Here is a 19,800-nt window from a genome sequence, read left to right as displayed (position 1 = left end):
GCGGTAAAATGGCGGTAATGGAAAACGGGAAATGGCGGTAATGACGGTAAATTGGCTGTAATGGAAACCAGGAATGGCGGTAAATTGGCGGTAATGGAAAAACGGGAAATGGCGGTAAAATGGCGGTAAATGGCGGTAAATTGGCGGTAATGGAAAACGGGAAATGGCGGTAAATCGGCGGTAATGGAAAGCAGGAATGGCGGTAAAATAGCGGTAAATGGCGGTAATGGAAAACGGATAATGGCGGTAAATTGGCGGTAATGGAAAACGGGAAATGGCGGTAAAATGGCGGTGAATTGGCGGTAATGGAAAACTGGAAATGGCGGTAAATCGGCAGTAATGGAAAGCAGGAATGGCGGTAAAATAGCGGTAAATGGCGGTAATGGCGGTAAATTGGCGGTAATGGAAAACGGATAATGGCGGTAATGGCGGTAAATTGGCGGTAATGGAAAAACGGGAAATGGTGATAATGGCGGTAAATTGGCGGTAATGGAAAGCGGTAAATTGGCGGTAATGGAAAATGGGAAATGGCGGTAATGGAAAATGGGAAATGGCGGTAAATTGGCGGTAATGGAAAACGGGTAATGGCGGTAAATTGGCGGTAATGGAAAATGGGAAATGGCGGTAAATTGGCGGTAATGGAAAATGGGAAATGGCAGTAAATTGGCGGTAATGGAAAACGGGAAATGGCGGTAAATTGGCGGTAAATTGGCGGTAATGGAAAACGGGAAATGGCGGTAATGGCGGTAAATTGGCGGTAATGGAAAGCGGTAAATTGGCGGTAATGGAAAATGGGAAATGGCGGTAAATTGGCGGTAATGGAAAACGGATAATGGCGGTAATGGCGGTAAATTGGCGGTAATGGAAAAACGGGAAATGGTGGTAATGGCGGTAAATTGGCGGTAATGGAAAGCGGTAAATTGGCGGTAATGGAAAATGGGAAATGGCGGTAATGGAAAATGGGAAATGGCGGTAAATTGGCGGTAATGGAAAACGGGTAATGGCGGTAAATTGGCGGTAAAATGGCGGTAAAAGAAAAATGGAAACGGGAAAATGGCGGGAAAACGGAAAAATGGAAAAAAGGAAAAATAGGAGAAAAAAGGGGGAAAAGAGGGAAAAAAGGAGATAAAAGGAGAAAGGAAAAAAAAGTGGGGGGGAGATAAAGGGACACTAAGACAAGGGCAGAAACCAAGAGAGAGGGGACACAGGGAGCCAGGAGGAAAACCACACCAGAACAAAGAAGGAGGGGCAGGGAGGAGAGACTAGAGAGGTGGACAAACAGGGCAGAGAGAGGGAAGCAAACAGCTGGGGAGGGCAGAGACAGAGAAACAGAGAGGGGGAGAGACAGAGGACTGTGACACACAGGGAGAGAAAGAAGAGCAGAAACAGTGTGACCAAGGGGTGCAGAAAGACCAAGAAACAAACAGTAGTAGGAGAAAGAGAGACAGGCAAAGATCAGGGACTGAGAGGGAGTTGGGGGGGACACAAGTAAGGGCCTGAAAGACAAGGAGACAAAGACAAAGGATTCCAAGAACAACAGACAAACAGGACAGGCAGACAGCCAAAGACAACAGGGGAAAGAAACTAACAGGTACAGATCCTGGAGACAGACAGACAAGGGCTGGAGGCAGAGACAGACAGATATACACAGGGAGAGGACAGGAGACTCAGACTACTCAAAATAAACCTCCAAAGCCCCACAAGAAATGGACACTGAACACAAAACACTTCATACTTCCATGAGCCTCATCTTTATTGTTTCAATTTTATACATGATAATAGTGTTTACAAGCCTCTTAGGAGTCTCTTAACTGTCATCTCCCATGCTGCTAAAACACACATGCACATCAACATACCATCTTTTCTTTTGGCCAACACATGTGATTATTTCTACTTCAAGGAAAATACTCTCATACAAACTGACATCCCTGATGGGGTCTGTGAGGGCCAAAGAGGGGCCCTGCTGGAAAACTGGCTGCACAAGGGGCCAATGGGGGCCAAATTTTAACGTATCACAAGTGTTTGTTCCTAAGTAGTACATCAATGTATCACCACTGTGCTGTAAGGTGGTGCTACCCCTATCTTTACTATGGCTACACCTCCAGGCAGGGCAGCTCCTACCCCAGGAGGGCAAACAACAAAAATGTGACTCCTGCTCCCTGCCCAGCCCCAATCCCTCCACTCAGCTCTCAGGCCACTGGGGAACCTCATCTGTCCTGGAAGGAAACAGTGCTGTCTGCTGCTTTCCTTTGTGTAATAAACTGTTCAATTTAGCCATAATCCTGTTTGGGACCGAGTCATTCCTCACCTCCTCCTGCTCCCTCCCCGGCCCTGGTCCCTCTGCTCGGCTCTCAGACCGCTGGGCATCTCCCTCCATCCTCCAGGAACACAGCGCATCCCTCCGGAGGCCACACGGGATGTTCCTGGAGCTGCCGCGTTGTTCTTCAGCCTCTGGGATAGAGACAGGCAGGAAAACAGAACAGCACCATCAGTCAGCGTCTCACAGGTCACCCCAAGCTCTACACCCTGCCCCTCTCAACAGGGACAGGCCACCCAGGCCACCTGCTTGTTTCCCAGACACGAGCTCGCTGTCACCGCGCGTGGCACCCACCACCCAGGAGATGCCAATTCACTCTCCTGCTCCTGCCAAACCCCCACTCCCGTGGGGGATGCACGTCCCACCTCACCAGCTGCACAACCCTTAGCAAAGCCCTTACCTGAAATGCAGGAACCAGGAGGAGAGCAGCACCCCCACCACTCCAACTGCAGCAGGGAAACCACAACCCTCTCACAGGAGACCCAAAGCAGAATGAGCTCCCCCAGCCCAGGCAGGTGCCTCATATACCCCAGGTCCCACCCACTGCCCTTCCCACAGTCCCCTGGGAAAGGGGAGGGGGCTGCCTGATGAAGGATTCACAGCAGCTGGGGGAGCAGGTGTGGCTCTGCTGACACGAGGGGTGTGTCGGGGGGGGGATGCTGCCTGGGGAAAGGGATTCTCCCTGAAAACATCCTCTGCAGAATGTTTCTGGTGATGACTCAGCCGGGTGTGTAAATCCCCATCACTTCACTAACACAGGGACAGAAAATACTAAAGAGAGTGTGAAACTTCATAGAAAAAAAGACCTAAGAAAAAGCAATAAAAATGCAAGGCAAAAGCCAGGAATGCCTCCAATTCCAACCATGCCGAACGTCCAGCCAGAGCTCCCAAACCAAAGGAGCCAGGACTGAAAGACAGAGCTGGCCTGAAAGCTCCCCAGGCAGCCCACAAGCAGCCCCTGGCATCCGGGGTGTGCCAGGAAACACCCCCCTCGGCTGGGCTTCGGCGGTAAAATGGCCGCCGGAGGACTTCTGGAACCAGCTCCGACGCGCTCTATGGTCTATTCGGCGGTATAATGGCCGCCGGGGGCCTGCTGGGAACAACGATGACTCTCCCTGCTGTTTTTCGGCGGTAAAACGTCCGCGGGTTGACTGCCGGCCAGAAAAACACCCTTTGGGACACAGAGTCCCCCACCGGGGCCCTCACAGGGCAGGGTTTTAATGAATTATTTGGTCTCAGCCCTCTTGTAGCACAGCAGGGGCTAAGCCAGCTCCCACTGCACCTTGGAGTGCACCTGTTGTCAAACTCGGGCATTAAAGGATGATGTGAGGGTGGAGGATCACGATTCTATTTGCAGTGTAGTATAGGGACAGAGCTCGTGGAGGAGAAAGAAGTCTGGTGTTTTATAACAAAGGGCTTACTTGTGAACGTCTCACACGATCCAGGGACAGAGAAAGGGCAGGAGTCCGAGGGCAGGACGACATCCACCACAGCTGCATCACTCCTTGCTAAAGAAAATAACAAGGACATAAATTAGCTCAAACTATTAAGAACACTGCCAGTTTGCAAGACCCTCACATTCCAGGCACAAGGGGAAATGTACATCATGAGGAAGACTCGGGCTCTTCCTCCCGCAGGCCACCGAAGACCCTCGCCCACCAAAGTGGTTTACACACCCGTTCATGCAGCACCCAGCCCAGCATCTTGTGATAACCCAGCTCACAGTGGGGTTTATTATTCTCCTGGAAGTTTCATCCAGCACCTAAACCAATCCCAGGAAGAAACAAGCATTTACTTGGGAGCATAGGCTGAGTAGCAGCATCTGGGGTTTGTCACCTCTGGAGAAGCCAAGAGTAAAACTGCTGCAGCAATACTGGCCAAAACCCACAAAGCCACCCCAAAATCAGCATGTAGTTCTTGGAAAATACAGCTCAGCAGATTTGTACTGCCCCAAATCACCTTTTCTGATATAGGAAAACATTCACAGCTGCAATTCCCACTTACACATATCCAACCTCTGCTGGGATTTCAGCTACAGAGGATCCAAACGGTGCCCACAGCCACAGAATTAGTTCAGCGTTAACACTGGTGATAATTTTGGGTAACTACATATGTGAGAGCCTACATTTAACTGCACAGGACAAACCAGTCACACTGATTTTATACCTCCTGTAATGTGAGGTGCATAGAGCCCTTCACCCCCCAACTTTGATCCAGCAGTAAAACCTCACCTAGTAATGCTTCTCCAAAGCAAAAAGTCCCACTCTTTTTTGAAGGGCCCCTTCAAAAACACCCTTGCTGGTCCTGCTGGCATTGTGATTGCCGCTGTGGTAGCAGCCATGGCCGTTGCTGTCGGAGCCATCCTGGCACGAATAGTGCCTCTTGCTCTCACTCACCCTGTTCTGGCTTAAGACAGATCTTTGGGGATGCATTTTCCTCTGGTAACCCCAGGGCACTGGCACCCAGATGGAGGTGGAGCAGCAGTCTAGAGGGGTGAGAAAAAAAAGCTTTAGGGACCAAATCTGAGTGTTTCTCACTTGTAAAAATATCAATCAACCAACCTGCCAGGGAGATGCTTTCTCTCCACCAGCTTCTCCCATGTCCTGGGAGAATATCAATCAACCAACCTGCCAGGGAGATGCTTTCTTTCCACCAGCTTCTCCCATGTCCTGCATGGGCTGTCAGGCTGACCACCAGGAGATCTAGTGCATCAAGTGCTGTCTGGGGCATCCCCAGGGTTTCATTCACTTTCCTCATCGTTGTATCCCCTCCTCAAGCCGCTGAGCCCCTTCTTTGTCATCCCATCCTCATCCTCCAGCATTGTGGAGGGAAGCAGCATCACTAGTAAGCAAGCTCCTAAGCCCCCTGGGAAGATGAAGATCAATCCCCAGGCTGTCAGTTTGGTGTGGGGTTTTTTTATGAGGACAGCACACCGAATTATTTTGCTTTTAACATGTCAGACATCTGTACATTTTATTTCTGTAGCCAAAGCTCCCAGCCACACAAATACATCCCCTTTGCTTCCTGAGCTGTCCATTTCTATTTACTGCCTGGCTTATTCTTCTCTGGCCTTTTAATGGGGGTATCAATAAATCCACATCAAAGCAGCCAAGCCTCACCATTAAAGGAAAAAACAATAAGGAATGGGAAATGTGACACTGTTTTAGGGTCATCAGGTAACAGAGCTTCTCTCTCACCTCTGGGGAGATTATTCAATAGCACAACCCAGAGTCTCTCTCAGCAGAGGCAAAACAAAACCTGTTGGATACTTTATCCCTGCTCCCATTTTCTTCCCAGCTCCTGTGTTACTAGTTTTGCTTTTCCATGTGTGGAATGGTTGGGTCTGGAGCAAGGCAGGAACAAGTTCAAGACACAAAATTTAGGGGGGGGGAATTAGGGAATGTTATTGGCATCCCCTTTACTGATAATTATGAGGCACATTTGCGAGCAGGGAGAAAAGCTTTTGCAGAGTGCACTTGGGACTCATGCTCTTGCTTTCCCAGTTTCCAGGCATTCACAGACCAACAATCTGTAGGAACAGGGAAGCTGGGTGCCAAAGGTGACGCACAAATTGGCTTCTCCCTGTCTCACATCACTCCCTGCCTGCTGAAAACCACTATTAATCCAGGTAGGAAAACCTCCTTTCATCCAACCTGTTCAATGTCCAGCCTCAGCAGGCTCTGCCCAGCCAGGAAAACCTGTATAAGGATGTTCAGGGCTGCTTGTCCTGTAATAAAGAGAGAAAAAAAAATAACCAAAATCAACTTTCTTTTTCTACATACATGGAAATCCAAAGAGCAGGTTGAATTTATCAGCTTGTATTTCTTAAAGTTTTATTAACCACCTCTTGAAGAGGGAAGACTGAGGAACAGCAAAATCCCTGGAGCTCCCTACCCTAGGGAAAGCAGCAACCTGTTATTCCTTAACTAGTTCTGCTCACCCTGTTTCCTAGGGCTGCAGGTCATACCTGCTCTACTGGCAAATTAACCCCACACAAAACCCCCAAAACCCACCCAATTTCGGCCATACTGTCATAAAGAGACTCGATAGCCCATTGCTCAGCTCCTGCGGGTCACAATCCCATTTTTAATGCGATTTGTGGGGCGAGGGAGGGGGAACGGTGCAAAAAGAGAGGTTTTTAGGCTTGTGCTGGGTGGGGATTGCTTCTCCTTTAGTTAAACAACAAAGCCCTAAAACAGTCAGAAGAGGGAGACAGAGCCCAGCAGTCACACACCGGCTCTCACCCAGCTTCTTTGGGCATCCAAAATGAACAAATCCAGCCTCCATCATCCAAAATACCCTCATTAATAAGGGGTACACTGATAAACATGGAGTTTTCTTCACTGAGCAGCACTTCAGACGCATCACCTTCAGAAAAATAGACTTTCCCCCCCTCTGATTCAATTTTTGAGGTGGTTCTACCTCAGTAAATGCAACTAGAACCACCCTGAAGTACCCGCAGGATTGTGGTACCTTTGGAGAGAAAACAGGTCCCTGGTCTCCACTCCATCCGCTGCACGTGGCTCATGGTTGCTGGGGAAAGCTTTGCCATCAGTCGCTGCTGAGCCCACACCAGAGCAGCCCAGGAACCATTCCAGAGGGTTCTGCTGTCATTTCTGGCTTTTTTGGGGGAAAAAAAACCCCAAACAAACCCCACCAAACCCAAACCAAACACACACATTTGTAGCTTGGCAATTCACTTGGCTTGGTGTTTCCCCTCCCCCAGCACATTTCCCAACGCAGCTCGATGCACTGGTCCAGGGTCCATCTGGGAAAGTGTCACTAAGTTGTGTTAAAAAGTAAATATTTAAATGTAATTTCTCTCCTGGGCATTAGAGGTGGCCTCTAGCAGAAGAGGGTTGCCACCAGCCCCTGTGGTCACCACAAGGAAGACATCTGCATTTTCAAAACTGCTGTGCTCTCCTTTTCTGTACCTGGGGAGAGAAACCTGAAGCTGCAGTTCACAGGGAAGAGCTGGCAACCTGCAGAAATAGGTGTTTCATCCCTGTGTGAGCCTTACCCAAACATCTGGTTTGCTCCAGAAGGTGGAAGTTGAGATTCCCTGAGGATTTGATTCCTGGAAAAGCTCTTTGGAAAGGCTCTGCAGAGTAAGTTGCTCTGTGTTTTCCTTTTAGTTATGCCCCTCTGGGGTCTGGGCACACCTGGGGATCTACCACAAAGCCACTCTTGTTCAAGAGACTGAGCTAGATATAACTAAGATACCTCAAGTTCAGTGATGCTGGTGCTGCTTCCCTGCCTAATGACCTGACTCACCAGCATGCAGCAAGTGGAAGCAGCTTTGCAAAACAGAAGTCACATTTATTGTGTAAATAAAAACCACCCCAAACCCCAGTAAGAAGTACAAATGCTTCACAACACAAGGAGTAAGAGAGTGCTGGGTAGCTCAGGTCCCAGCATTGCACGTTATGTTTTCTACAGCCTTCCAGTGTTACTTTACAGTTGTCCCCAAAGCATCTCCTACACCCAAGAAGATAAATCACAGGATTTCCACATTCAACATCTCTCATCTCCTCAGACCATCGCTCCAAACCACCTTTCAGTCATCCACCTTCTCACACGTTACTGTGGCAGACGGCACCTTCCTCCTCTTCCTCATCCTCAGCATTGATGGGGATGTAACCCCCTTCCTTGGGCAAGCACCAGCACCAGCCTGCACCACTGAGATCCACCGTCCCCAAGCTGAAATCCCGCATCTCCAGGATCCTGAAGTCAACTGTGTCCAGCTTGGAGTAAATCTCATTGAGTTTCTGCCAGTACATCCAGGCCATCACAAGGCCCATCACCTGCAAATAAGAGGGTTAAAACCAGGATTAAAGGGTTGCAAACCCTTTCTGAAGGGCTTCTGCCTGGCTGTGAGTCAAGAGAGGAGGAACAAGGTCCAGTTAAACATCTTCTGCCAAAGCAACAGGCTAATTACTGAACTCCTTAATGGCCACATCCACTGCATGACATCAGCCCTGGCAGCGGGATGCAGATTGGTTGGACCTCACCCTGAGTACTGCAAATAGAGAGGCAGAGGTCCATGCTCTTGCTAAAAATCAAGCTGTTGCTGCAAGCATGGCACTACATGGGTTCTTTCCCATGGCTGGCAGGAAAGAAAATACTCACTTTTGATCTTTAGGAAGAGGGAAAAGAAAAAAAAAAAAGGGAATTTTCATTAGCACAAAATCCCAAGAGCATTGCTTTGTCTTTGCCTGATGTTTCCTTGGTGGGACACATTGTGGTGGCTACAGACAAGATGCCAGCAAGGGCACAGATTAGGCAATAAACCATCATGAGCAGGTATTTGCAGACCAGAGCCTGGTGAGGGGCATAGTGGCTATCAGAGCATTGAGCATGGTGGCTATCAGAGCATTTTCAGCACAAACTGTGTATTTTCCCCTAACCCTTTACCCACCTTGAGTACCAATCCTTAGAAATATTCCCTTTGGGATTGGTACCAGGATACAAACAGTGCAGCTCTATAGGTATTTTCAATACATGAGGTGGGATGGAGAAGACAAGAGACCATCTTGAGCCTCAGGGCTTTTCCTCTCCTTTTTGAGAGGAATCAAAAATTAACACATTTTTCTGAATACCCATTCCTTGCAACAGAGGGTCAATAAATAACTTGCACCTGCACCATCCATCAACTGGAATCTCCTGCACTAGCGCAGCCCATCGAGTCTGGGGCTGAAAAGTGTTATTAATCATTTCTCTGGGTCCTAATCGATCCATTAAATAGTCTGGAAAGAGGGAACATTAATAGAATGATAAATAAGGATAAGAACAAAGGGTTGCAATGCATCTTAAATTCGGGGCTGTTTTATCCTGGGCTGGGAGGGAGAGAAGCATTTGCTCAGGAGGCTGCAGAAAGAGAGAGGCCAAAACTCCACAGAGAACAGCAGAGATAAATAAACACCCCATCTGCACATCAGCTTCCAGCTTGCACCTTGCACAGGAGCTGCCCCAAGACAGCTCAATATTTATTTTTCCCTCCCAACTTCACCTGGAGAGGGATCCCAAAGGGACCCTGTGGAACAACAGCTCTTCAGCAATTCAGGAGAATGGGAAGACCACGTCCCTTGAGATGCTCTCCCAATGCAGACTGTCCTTCCCTGAAATCCTCAGTTGGAGCTTTTCCCCTTCCCACTTCCCCAATCACACCCATCAATCCTCAAAGAGCATCCTGCTGCTTTGGTGTTCCACCTAATTACCAATAACAGCATTAATCACCAAAAGTACAGAGCCAGGTGCCAGAGACTGCTCTGCAGGGTTAGGGCTTGCAGGGATCTTTCCCCATGGTGGGAATTACAGAAATGCTGGATTTGTGCCAGGACTGTTCTTGGCTGGAAAAGACCACTAAAGATGCTAAGAAAAATTGAAGGCTGGAAACATCTCAGCATCTCACCTTGTTATCCAAAACCCTGTTACCTGACAGTAACCTTTCTGTACCTATCTGCACAGCTCCCCACTGCCCTCTAAATAGTCACCACTGCAGTGGGTATTATATATCCATCTCACCAGGCACCTCCTTCCCAATACTAGACAAAATTATTTCAGCCTGTGCATCCTTGCAGGAGCCAAGGCTGTTTGGCTGATGCTTGGAGATGGCTCCATCTCTCCATGAGCTGTAGGGAGAGCCCAGAGCAACCTCTCCCATGTGGATCTGGGTAATAAGATTGTGCTAATCCATATTCAATAGCACAGCCTCTCCAGATTTGGAAAGTTTTTAAAGATTATTTAAATGTATGTCAAGCTTTAGCATTATTTACTTCTATTAACAGATGAAAATCCTGCTGCTGATCCAGTGAAAGGACCCAGCAAGCAAAACACTTTGAAATGACAAATTTTAAGGCAAGCATGTAATTTTTTTCCCCTCCCTAAAGCAAACAGTAACTCAGAGAAAGAAGATTTGTGATTACAATAAATTTAAATGCCAAAGAATCCAATTCTGCAAAACCACCTTGGTTTAGGGGCATCAACCCCCCAGTGGTGATGCAGCCTGGGATGCAGCATCCCAGTTCAACTGGGGATTTCTTGAATGAAATTACCCCCAGTCCTCAGTCAGCAGCCTGCATCCCAGCCTTGGCTCTCCTCTGAGTTATGAGCCAACTTCCATTCCAGCTCAGCTCTAAATATCCTCCTTCACTTAATGAAAATAGAAAAAGCTGTCAGAAATATAGATGCATTCAATATCCCCAGCACCAAGGGCACCGTGTTTGCCAGAAGTAAAGAGACTTCTAACGTAAGTGCTGATTTTATTGCGTTGCAATATGAAGGAAGCTGTTATTGCAGGGGAGCATGTTAACAGAATGTATCAAATGTGAGGCTAAAAAAAATTAAACAGGCTGCTTTTCTCCCTCACTTCCCTCCCCTCGTGATGGTAATCGCCCCTGAGCGAGGGGAGAGCTGCTGGGGAGGTGGTTTGGGAGTTAGAAAAGGGCTCTCAGAGCTTTTGGCTGGGGGATTTAAATGCACAGGGTCTGCATGCAGATACAAGAGCATTGAGGAGCTGCTCTTCCAGTGTTCAAGACCCATTCCATGCATAAAATTAATTCCAAGGCCTCTGTATACTGAGGGAATGAACAAGTCACACAGACCCACACCAAAGCCCCAACGTTCTTGTTTTTATATATATGTAGTTTGGCAATGAGATCACAGCAGCAATTGCAAGACAGGTATCTGTGTACAAATTCACATTGCCAATGCTATTTGTAATTTGGTGGCACCCAAAGTCAGGGATCCCTGGTGGTGACAGCTACAGAAGAACACCCTGCAGATGGGAATTACTGTCTCAGCTCCCATTCGGGCAGCACAGGAGGGAACAGGCAAAGGCTGGCACACGTACATGCTGCGTCCTTCCCTCTGCACACACATGCCACCCACCTCATCCTCTGCTGCCCAGCCACCTCAAGCACAGAGAGGGAAACTGCTAAACCAAAAGGCACACCCCCAGGACCAATCAAAATCACATCCATGCAGATACCCAGATGATTATACTTTAACCCCCTAAGCACATGTCACACCACCAATGAGATTCCCTTGAAAAAGTTAAATATCTAAACTCAAACCAAAGCTGAACAGGGGCTGGGGACAGATGTCTGTTGACATTTTGCACTTAAGGCCAACTGCAGCCAAAGACCTTTATCTCCATCTCCCAGCAGTGCACTGGGACTCCCCTGTCTCAGTGAACAGGGCTGAAATATGCCCTAAACCCATCCAATTTAGGGCAAGAAGCTTCTGCATCTTCATTTTCAAGGAAAAGGGTGCTGTCAGCAAGGACCCACCATAAATTTTCCCATCCAAGCAGCTAGAGGAAATTTATTTCCACCAGAGAAAATAGAAATAAGCTCTCCAAAGTACAAAGCCTAGGTGTTTTGTCTCTGATTCCCAGGGGCTGTGTGCTGCTTACCAGCCACGTGCAGTTTTTGACACCCACCCATATCATTTAATCAAACCCTCAGTTGTATTTCTCCTGTGCCCAGCAAAACCACACAGAGACATGCAGCCAGCCAAGGGCACTCTGCTTATTTCTCTATTTTAAGCCCCAATTATAAATGCTCATTTCATCCCAGAAGGTACCCAGGGATATCTGCAGGTCCCTGCTACCAGAACACCCTTGAGATTCCTCTAACCAAACCAGCAAAAGCTCAACAAGCAAATTCAGTTCTCCATTTTGTTTCTGAACTTGTAATTATTAGAACAGTGACAGTAATTATAACTGGGTGCTGTATTGTCATTAAGGTATCAGTGTTGGCCTGTCTGGCTGAACAAGGACAGCATCCTGCTGCTGTCATTGCCCCTGACACAGCAAGTGTCTCACTTCATCCTCTGCTATTGCTCCAAGGCAGGAAAAGTCAGCTTTGTGTTATAGACACCCCTAGAAGAGATTTGAAACACATGGTACAGTGGTTTCAGCACCTGTTCTCCACTCCTTTTGTTGTGGTGGCAACAAAGCATCCCAGTTCTCCAGTGCCATCCACCTCAGGAAAACCCTAATATTGCCCTTCTCTGGACCAACACTTCTCCCTCCTCCAAAGCCCAAAAGCTCCCTTTCCCCTTGGTGCTGACAGCAGCCAACACAGACTTTTTAAAACCACTTTAAACAAGAGGGCATCGATCCTAATTACCAATTTCCTACCAACATCACAAGACCAGAATTAGATTAATGCGGAAGTATGGGATACTGTAACACAACTAATGGTTATTCCTGCTCCTCCAGCACTTGCTGAAGTTGAATGTATACAAGTAGTCGAGGCTCTACTCAAATTTCTCTGTTCTGGTGGAGCACAGAGCCTTCAGCTAGACACAAGCCATGTATTTCTGCCTCCTGTGTATGTGCTGTAAGATTTATTACGAGGCTCTTTGTTGCTCAGCTCCATCCCAGCCCCAGCTTTGCTGACTGTCTTGTAGCAGCTCCACTTGTTCTTTCAGATTCAGTGGGTTGGAGTTAGGAATAGGTCTCAATGGGGCTGATATGGCCAAGATCTAATTGTCATCTCCTCCTCACTGGGAAGTTCTGTGGTTGATGGCTCGTCTGGCAAAAGGAAGCACTCTTGGAGTCAGGAATATCTTTCTAAGCAGAGATGGAAAGGGCTCAAATGCTCATTTTTACATTGTTATACAGAAAGAAAGAGGTCTGAAAAACCTTAACTGTGTTCCTCCAGAGGTGTGTGTATGCCCATGTGATCAGTGGTTTGATTCGGGGTGGAAAGCTTGTGTTTTGGGCCCTTACAGAGAGTTCAGAAGCAGCTCAGCTCCTCCAGCCCCATTTTCTTGGGCAAACACTCAGGGGTCAATTTGGCTTTTGCTAAACAAGGGCAAAAAATTTAAAGGTGCAGAATAGCAACAAAGCAATGCTGGAGACCCTGCAAGGCAACAGCACGACCAGCTACACCCCCCTGCATCACAACCCCGACAGAAGCCATTCCAGCCACCTTGACAATCATCTGTAAACCCAACAAGAGCATCCCACAAGCAAAACCTGCTGAAAAAGAGAGACCCTTTCCTACAAAAACCTCACTGGCTGCAACGCAGGCACATGCCCAGCTCCAGAGTTCTTGACTCACTGAAGTGGCTGTACAGCTGGATCACGTTAGAGAGAGGAGTTGAATCATTTCAAGCTTTCCCAGAGCTAATCAAGTAAAAGGCAAGCATCTATCTTTTACTGGCTTTTACCATCCATAAATTAGTATTTATAGACCAGGCTCTCTCAGAGGTCATGGACTGCAGATGGGAAAAAATCCCTCCTATTCCCTTTTTCTACTGCATTAAACACGCATCAGCCACTTGATAACACAGCACCCTCCAGGCCCTGGAGCAGTTTAGACATTAAAAAGCAAACAAACCCCAAATTTATCTTGCAAAGAGAGAGAGATCTTTGACAATGCAGAGCCCTTTACACAAGGAAATATTTAACTGTCACTGAGAGATGGAGACACCTGCGCCACAGCGACGATAAATATTACTGGGTAGTGACCTTTCAGAGATTTGTGCTTGTTTGGCTTTTAATTGGACTCATGCCACCTCCTGCTTCTTTTGGATGGAGAAAAAGGGGACAAAGAGCTTTTTAATGCAATTGTTTCCACCTTATTACATCAGCTACGTCTTCATCTTGCTAAAGAGGATGAAATGCCATCAGAAAGCATCCTCTGCACAGACACAGGAACAGAGCAGTTGGAGATGCTTTTCCCCAGGTCAGCACAAAAGCTGCTGAATGAGCATCTGGGCATGGCAAAGGGGGAAAAGCAATGCATGAGTTGGGTTTTTGGGCTTCTTTTAGCTACAAGCTCATTTCACACACGCTGTAAACTCCTTGGGCAATCTTGCTAGAGGCAGGGAACATGGGGACGCAGCCTGCAGGAAAGAAATTTATGTGCTTTGCTGCATCTGCTGAAAGATCTGGGGTTGTTTCATAATTAAACACAACCAGAACAAGGCTACAACGTGAATTTTCCAGTGACTGCCAGAAAATACATTAAAGTGTCTTTTTGCAAGCAGTATGAAATGTATTGGGGTTTGGCCTCAGTCTACAGCTTGGCTGAGAAGGGCTACAAGGAGACTGTAGTGTTACTGGAGAACAAACCACAGAGGAAATAAGAAGGGAGAATTAAAGGTGCTCTGCAAAGGCAGAAGAATAATTTGAGTTGGTGCATTTATGCATTGCTCTGAATGAGCAAATGAACACAAGTACTTCACTCAAATTTTTCCATGGCTTGACAGCTGCCTTAAATAAAGCAGAGACATTCATGATTTAAGAGAGACTCTAATAATCCCAAAGTTCCTCTGCTTTGCACTGGTCAGGGGAGGTGCTGAGTGCTGTGCAGTGACTTACCTGGGCAGGATTTTTTCCTGCCTCCTCACCTGTTTGCTCATTCAGCACTTAGCAGGACCCAGCAGATTTAAAGATTTCCACTAATCCAATTAGACAGATGCCTGCACCCATAGGAAAGCAAAGCCAAGCAGTCACCTTGTGCCCTTGACCTCTTTCCCAGCTATTTGGGGAAAATCAGAGAAAACTTAACAATTCAATAACTTCTGGCATCATAGGAAGCCAAAATCTGATGGTTTCCCATGTCTGAGCAGGGTGGAAAGGCAGCAGCAGGAGCACTAACTGCCTGCTCTCCACACGCATTCTACATCAGCTGAAACTCTTCTTGGGTCCTTCATTCTGCACAAGAGCAGCCAATTGCTTACCCCAAATCCCAGCACCAATTCTGGGCTCTTGGATGATCAATATGCCAACCTTGGAGCCCTCAAGTTGCTCATTATCACAGAGAAGGTTCAGTTTGAGCCTAAGGAAAAGCAACAGTGGGCAAACCCCAGAGCTGGGGTCAGGATGCAGGTTTTGGTCCTGACCTCTCACCAGCATCCTGCAGGTTTTGCACCAAGGTGGTTTTGCAGCTCCAGAGACACACACGTGGCCTGTCCCAAGAGCCAAAGATGGGACAGGCCAATACATACAGTCTTTCCAAAGTTCAAGGCGCTGTCAGCTCCTCACATCAATGAGGCCAACCCTTCCCCCCTTGGCTTGGTAACTCAAGGACAATATTCTCACCCCAGCTTTCTGCTGGCAGCTGCCGGGGACGAAGCTGTTTCTGGGCTGACAGCTCCTGGCAACACAGATGGCCATTTATAACTTAATTCCCTTCAAAACTTGACAGAATCAAATCTGATTTATATTTAAAACCTGGAAATCATGAGCAGATGGGAAGAACGAGGTTCTTTATCTGAAGAGCATTTAACGGCACGCCAGAAAAAAATCACAGTGCTCGCTCAAAAGCACTCGATACTCATCACGGCTCAGCAATCCTCACTGCCATCCCTGGGTTTTCTCCCTATCCCTCTCAATTAAGAGCATCATGTTGGCAGATTAATGGGTAACACAACAGGCAGCTCCTGTAATGGACTCTCGACATCCTGCAGGGCAGAGGGAAGAGGTCGCCTCTATTACGGCGCTTTCTCACCCCATTTCTGTGCCCTTTACATTTCCTGGTGGCAGCACAGCAGAAGCCCATTGCTCAGCTGCCTACTTGGGAGAAAGCTCTGTGGAAGTGGGGAGCATCACAGCTAGGATTGGGCACAAACCCCTGCCCTACCTCAGCTTTCTTCCTTTTGGACCATCTGAAAGCTCAAGAGGAAACTGCATCCTTTGAAAAATCAGCTCAAGGCACCACCTATTTCCCCAACAGATTCTGCTTTCTTTGGCAGCTATTCTATCTCCTACTGCAAGTGAAGATAGAAAAATTAAAAATAATTAAAAAAAAAACCTTAAAAAATAATTTCATTCCTACTTAGATAAAGCCCTGTATCTTTAAAGCATCACCAAATACCTCCAGTGGCAAACCCAACATCACAGCCAATGAGACATAAAGAAAGCTTTCACTTGTGAGCCTCAAAAGGAATTAAAAACACCAGACCAAATCAACATTAAGTGACCAGAGTTCTGTCACCAATCATTCTGGAAAAGATCTAAGAGCTATCCACTCCCTTGCTAGCACAGTGCCAACAGTGGTGCAGAGGGATAGCTCCAGCTGCAACACAAAATCTCTCTGTATGTCAAGCATCTGGGATGAAGAGCTTAATCATAGAATCATAGAATGGCATGGGTTGGAAGGGACCCTAAGGATCACAGAGCTCCAACCCCCTGCCACAGGCAGGGACACCAACCTCCAGGCCTGGAGCTACACAAGGTTGAATTTATGGTTATGGTTTATTTTGATTAATATTGATGCTTTTTGAAGAGAGCTGTAAAAACAAATAGAAAAGGATTTTCTATGCCAAAGTGGATGCCTTGCTTTTAACATGCTATTACTTGGAGCAATAATCAGATTCCTGGAGCACATGACAAGACAGCCAGCACTACAGCCATGAACTGGTAAGGATGCTCTGGGAAGCACGGTGACATCTGCTGCCCAGGACACAAATCTCAGATGCAAATGGAGGGGGGGAAATACTAAAAAGTATTTCTTTTTCTCTTCCAGCACAGTAGAAGAAGCCAAGAGGATACCAAGCAGATCTGCCACATACCTGGGGAAGCAGCAGGGAGCAAACAATGCCCAAAGTGGCCTCAAAGTTATCTCTGAGCCAGAGCCCGACAGCGTGGATGCAGCCGCGCACGTGGATGTCGTTGAGCAGCTCCAGGCGCTGGAAGAGTGAAGCATCACTGTTTTCATTGATACACTGGGTTTGGGGAAGAGATGTGATTTCTTGATTTTTGCTCCTTTTTGAAAGCCAAAGGAGCAGCATGAGAAGTGTTTGAGAATTGATTTCTTGGATTGAGCCTTTCCCTGGGGTTTCTTGCCAAAAAACTGTCCCTGGAAGCTACAGACCATATGCACAGAGGTAGTGTAGCAATGAAGCCCCATATTCACCCTCAAAGGGCCTCAAAATCAGCTCCTCTCCTACCAACAAGCCTCAAAACACAACTCAACTCAAGACCAGCATTTCCTGGGCTGATCCAGAAAGGCCCTGTAGGCTTTGGCATGGACTACCCACACATATTGCGAGCCTGCCTGTGCTCTGCAAGGCTGGACACACCCTGAGATGTCAGGGAAAAGCCATGAAAATTCATTTATACATAGCTGCAGTAACAGTAATCCTCACTGGGGAAGAGCTCACCTGCAAATATTCAGGGTTTTTTTTGGGTGGGTTTGGGGAAGGAGAAGCAAATCACACACGTGCCAAGGAAAAAGCCAAAGTTACCTCTTTATTGAGCGTCCTGTATCCACACAGGGTGTTAATCACTTCTCCAGGGACCTGTGAGCAGAGAATCGCTGAATAGATTTAGTTCAGAGAAAGCCAAAGGGGAAAAACCCAACAAATAAGAACAGAAGATAATAAATACAAGAGCCTCGACCACTCAGCATAGCACAAGGCAGGCAGCTGCCCTCAGACCTCTCCTTGCTACCCACATGCAATGCTGAATCCTTGTGCATTGGCAATAAGATGTTAGAGGGGTTTTTTTAACTTATTATTTTGTTTAAAAAAACCACTTTTCTCTCTGGTTCCTGATGTTTTGAAGGATGCTTAGGTCCCCCAGTGCTTTTGGCATTGATTTGAACTGGGATCTCATCCATGGCATGCGAGCATTAGGCAAAGCAGTTCTTCCCAAATGCTCCCCTGGGCGACTCCAGCCCCATTTTCTGATACCTGCAGCCATGTCTCTCCTTTGTAATAAAGGGAATCTCACAGGGACTAAACATATTGGGCTCTCCAAAAATCAAAGAGGAATTTCCCCAAAGTCTTACACCACTTTGAGGAGAAACATAAGGATTTTAGATGTCCCCAAGGCTTAGAGCTTTGCTGGCCAATAAAAGTGTTTCAAGAGCTGCAGCTAATGAGAGAAATCCTGGCCAAATGCTGCTATTCAAGACCTTTATAAAACGTAATTGAATTTAATTCCTACTCATGCATCAGGATGGAGAGGGGTACGTTTTGGGTTATAAACCCAATTCACAGAATCACAGAATCTCCTGAGTGGAAGAGACCCACAAGGATCATCAACAAGCCCAACTCCTGGCTCCACGAAGGGCCTGACAAGTCAGGGCATGGGATTGAGTGCATTCTCCAGACACTTCTTGAACTCAGCCAAGTTTGGTGCTGTGACCCCTTCCCTGGGGGGCCTGTGCCAGTGCCTGACCCCCCTCTCAGTACAGAACCTCTTCTTCACGTCCAACCTAAACCTCCCCTGGTGCAGCTTCACACCATTCCCTTGGGTTCTATCCCTGGTCCCCAAAGAGAGGGGAGAGATCGGTGCTGCCTCTTCACCTTCCCCTGCCAGGAGACCACAGACCCCATGAGATCTCCTCAGCCTCCTCTTCTCCAGGCTGAACAAACCAAAGGACTTCAGCCTCCCCTCCTAAGACTTCCCCTCCAGACCCTTCCCCATCCTCGTTTCCCTCCTCTGGACACTCTCCAATATTTCTATGTCCCTCCTGTACTACACTGGGTGCCCAAACTCACCCCCAGGACTGGAGGTGAGGCCACCCCAGCACAGTGGCAGAGCGGGACTGTCCCCTCCCTGGGCCTCCTGGCTGTGCCATGCTGGATACACACCAAGATACAGTTGGCTCTCCTGGCTGCCTGGGCAAGCTACTGGCTCATGGGTCACTTGCTGTCAACCCAGATCCCCAAATCCCTCTCAGCATGGCTGCCCTCCACAGTCTGATCCCCCAGTTTCTATGTGCAGCCAGGGCCACCCCCTCCCAGGGGCAGAATCCAGCACTTGTTCCTGTTAAACTCCATGAGGTTGGTGATTGCTCAGCTCTCTAATCTGACCAGGTCTCTCTGCAAGGCTTCTCCAGCCTCCACAGAGTCAACAACTCACCCCTGTTTGGTGTTATCTGCAAATTTGCCCGAATTAGCCCTCTAGTCCTGTGCCCAGGCTGTTTATGAAAGTGTTAAAAAGAACTGGTCCTAAAACAGAGCCCTGTGGAGCCCCACTAGTGACTGGCCACCAGCCAGATGTAACCCCATTTACTGTCACCTTCTGGTCCCAACCCTTCAGCCAACTGCCCATCCATGGTTTTGTCTAGTTCTATGCTGGATATTTTATCCAGCAAGATACTGAGACACAATATCAAAAGCCTTACTGAAATCCAGAAAAACAACATCAACTGGTTTCCCTTGGTTACCACCTGTGTGACCTCATCACAAGAGGAAATCAGGTTGGATAGACAGGACCTTCCTCTTCTGAACTGTTGGCTGTGACCAAGGACTGCATTCTTGCTCCCTGCAAGTAAAGCAAAGCTGGAGAGCAGCTCTGGCATGTCCTGAGCTAGCTGGGCACTTTGCACCCCTTGGGACTGATCTCCTGATCGTTTTGGGGCTGTTTGTTTTGGCTTGTTTCACACATCAAACAGCAGCTTCCATAAGACCACGTATTTCTAAAGGGGCCTCATGCCTATAAAATAACAACATGCTGGAATTATGCTTTCAGAAAGATGGCTTTGACAACCAGTAAAAGCTCCTGGAGAACA

General features: G+C 47.6%; 1 protein-coding gene across 1 annotated transcript in view; it reads right to left on the bottom strand.

The window, feature by feature from the left end:
* Nucleotides 1-7,621: 7,621 nt before the first annotated feature.
* Nucleotides 7,622-19,800, bottom strand: part of LOC311199683 (tetraspanin-15-like) — a gene marked incomplete at its 5' end in the record, with an annotated part of 29,714 nt that continues 17,535 nt past the window's right edge. Inside the window, 3 exons of the mRNA XM_084273817.1 lie at nucleotides 7,622-8,121; nucleotides 16,850-16,966; nucleotides 17,525-17,578. Of these exons, the coding sequence (XP_084129943.1) occupies nucleotides 7,891-8,121; nucleotides 16,850-16,966; nucleotides 17,525-17,578 (402 nt within the window). The 3' untranslated portion in view covers nucleotides 7,622-7,890. The remainder of the gene's footprint in view (nucleotides 8,122-16,849; nucleotides 16,967-17,524; nucleotides 17,579-19,800) is intronic.

Source organism: Gallinula chloropus, assembly GCF_964237585.1.
Source record: "Gallinula chloropus genome assembly, chromosome: 21".
Classification (NCBI taxonomy): domain Eukaryota; kingdom Metazoa; phylum Chordata; class Aves; order Gruiformes; family Rallidae; genus Gallinula; species Gallinula chloropus.
Note: the sequence above shows the minus strand (reverse complement) of the source record. Positions and strands in the feature narration are given on the sequence as shown.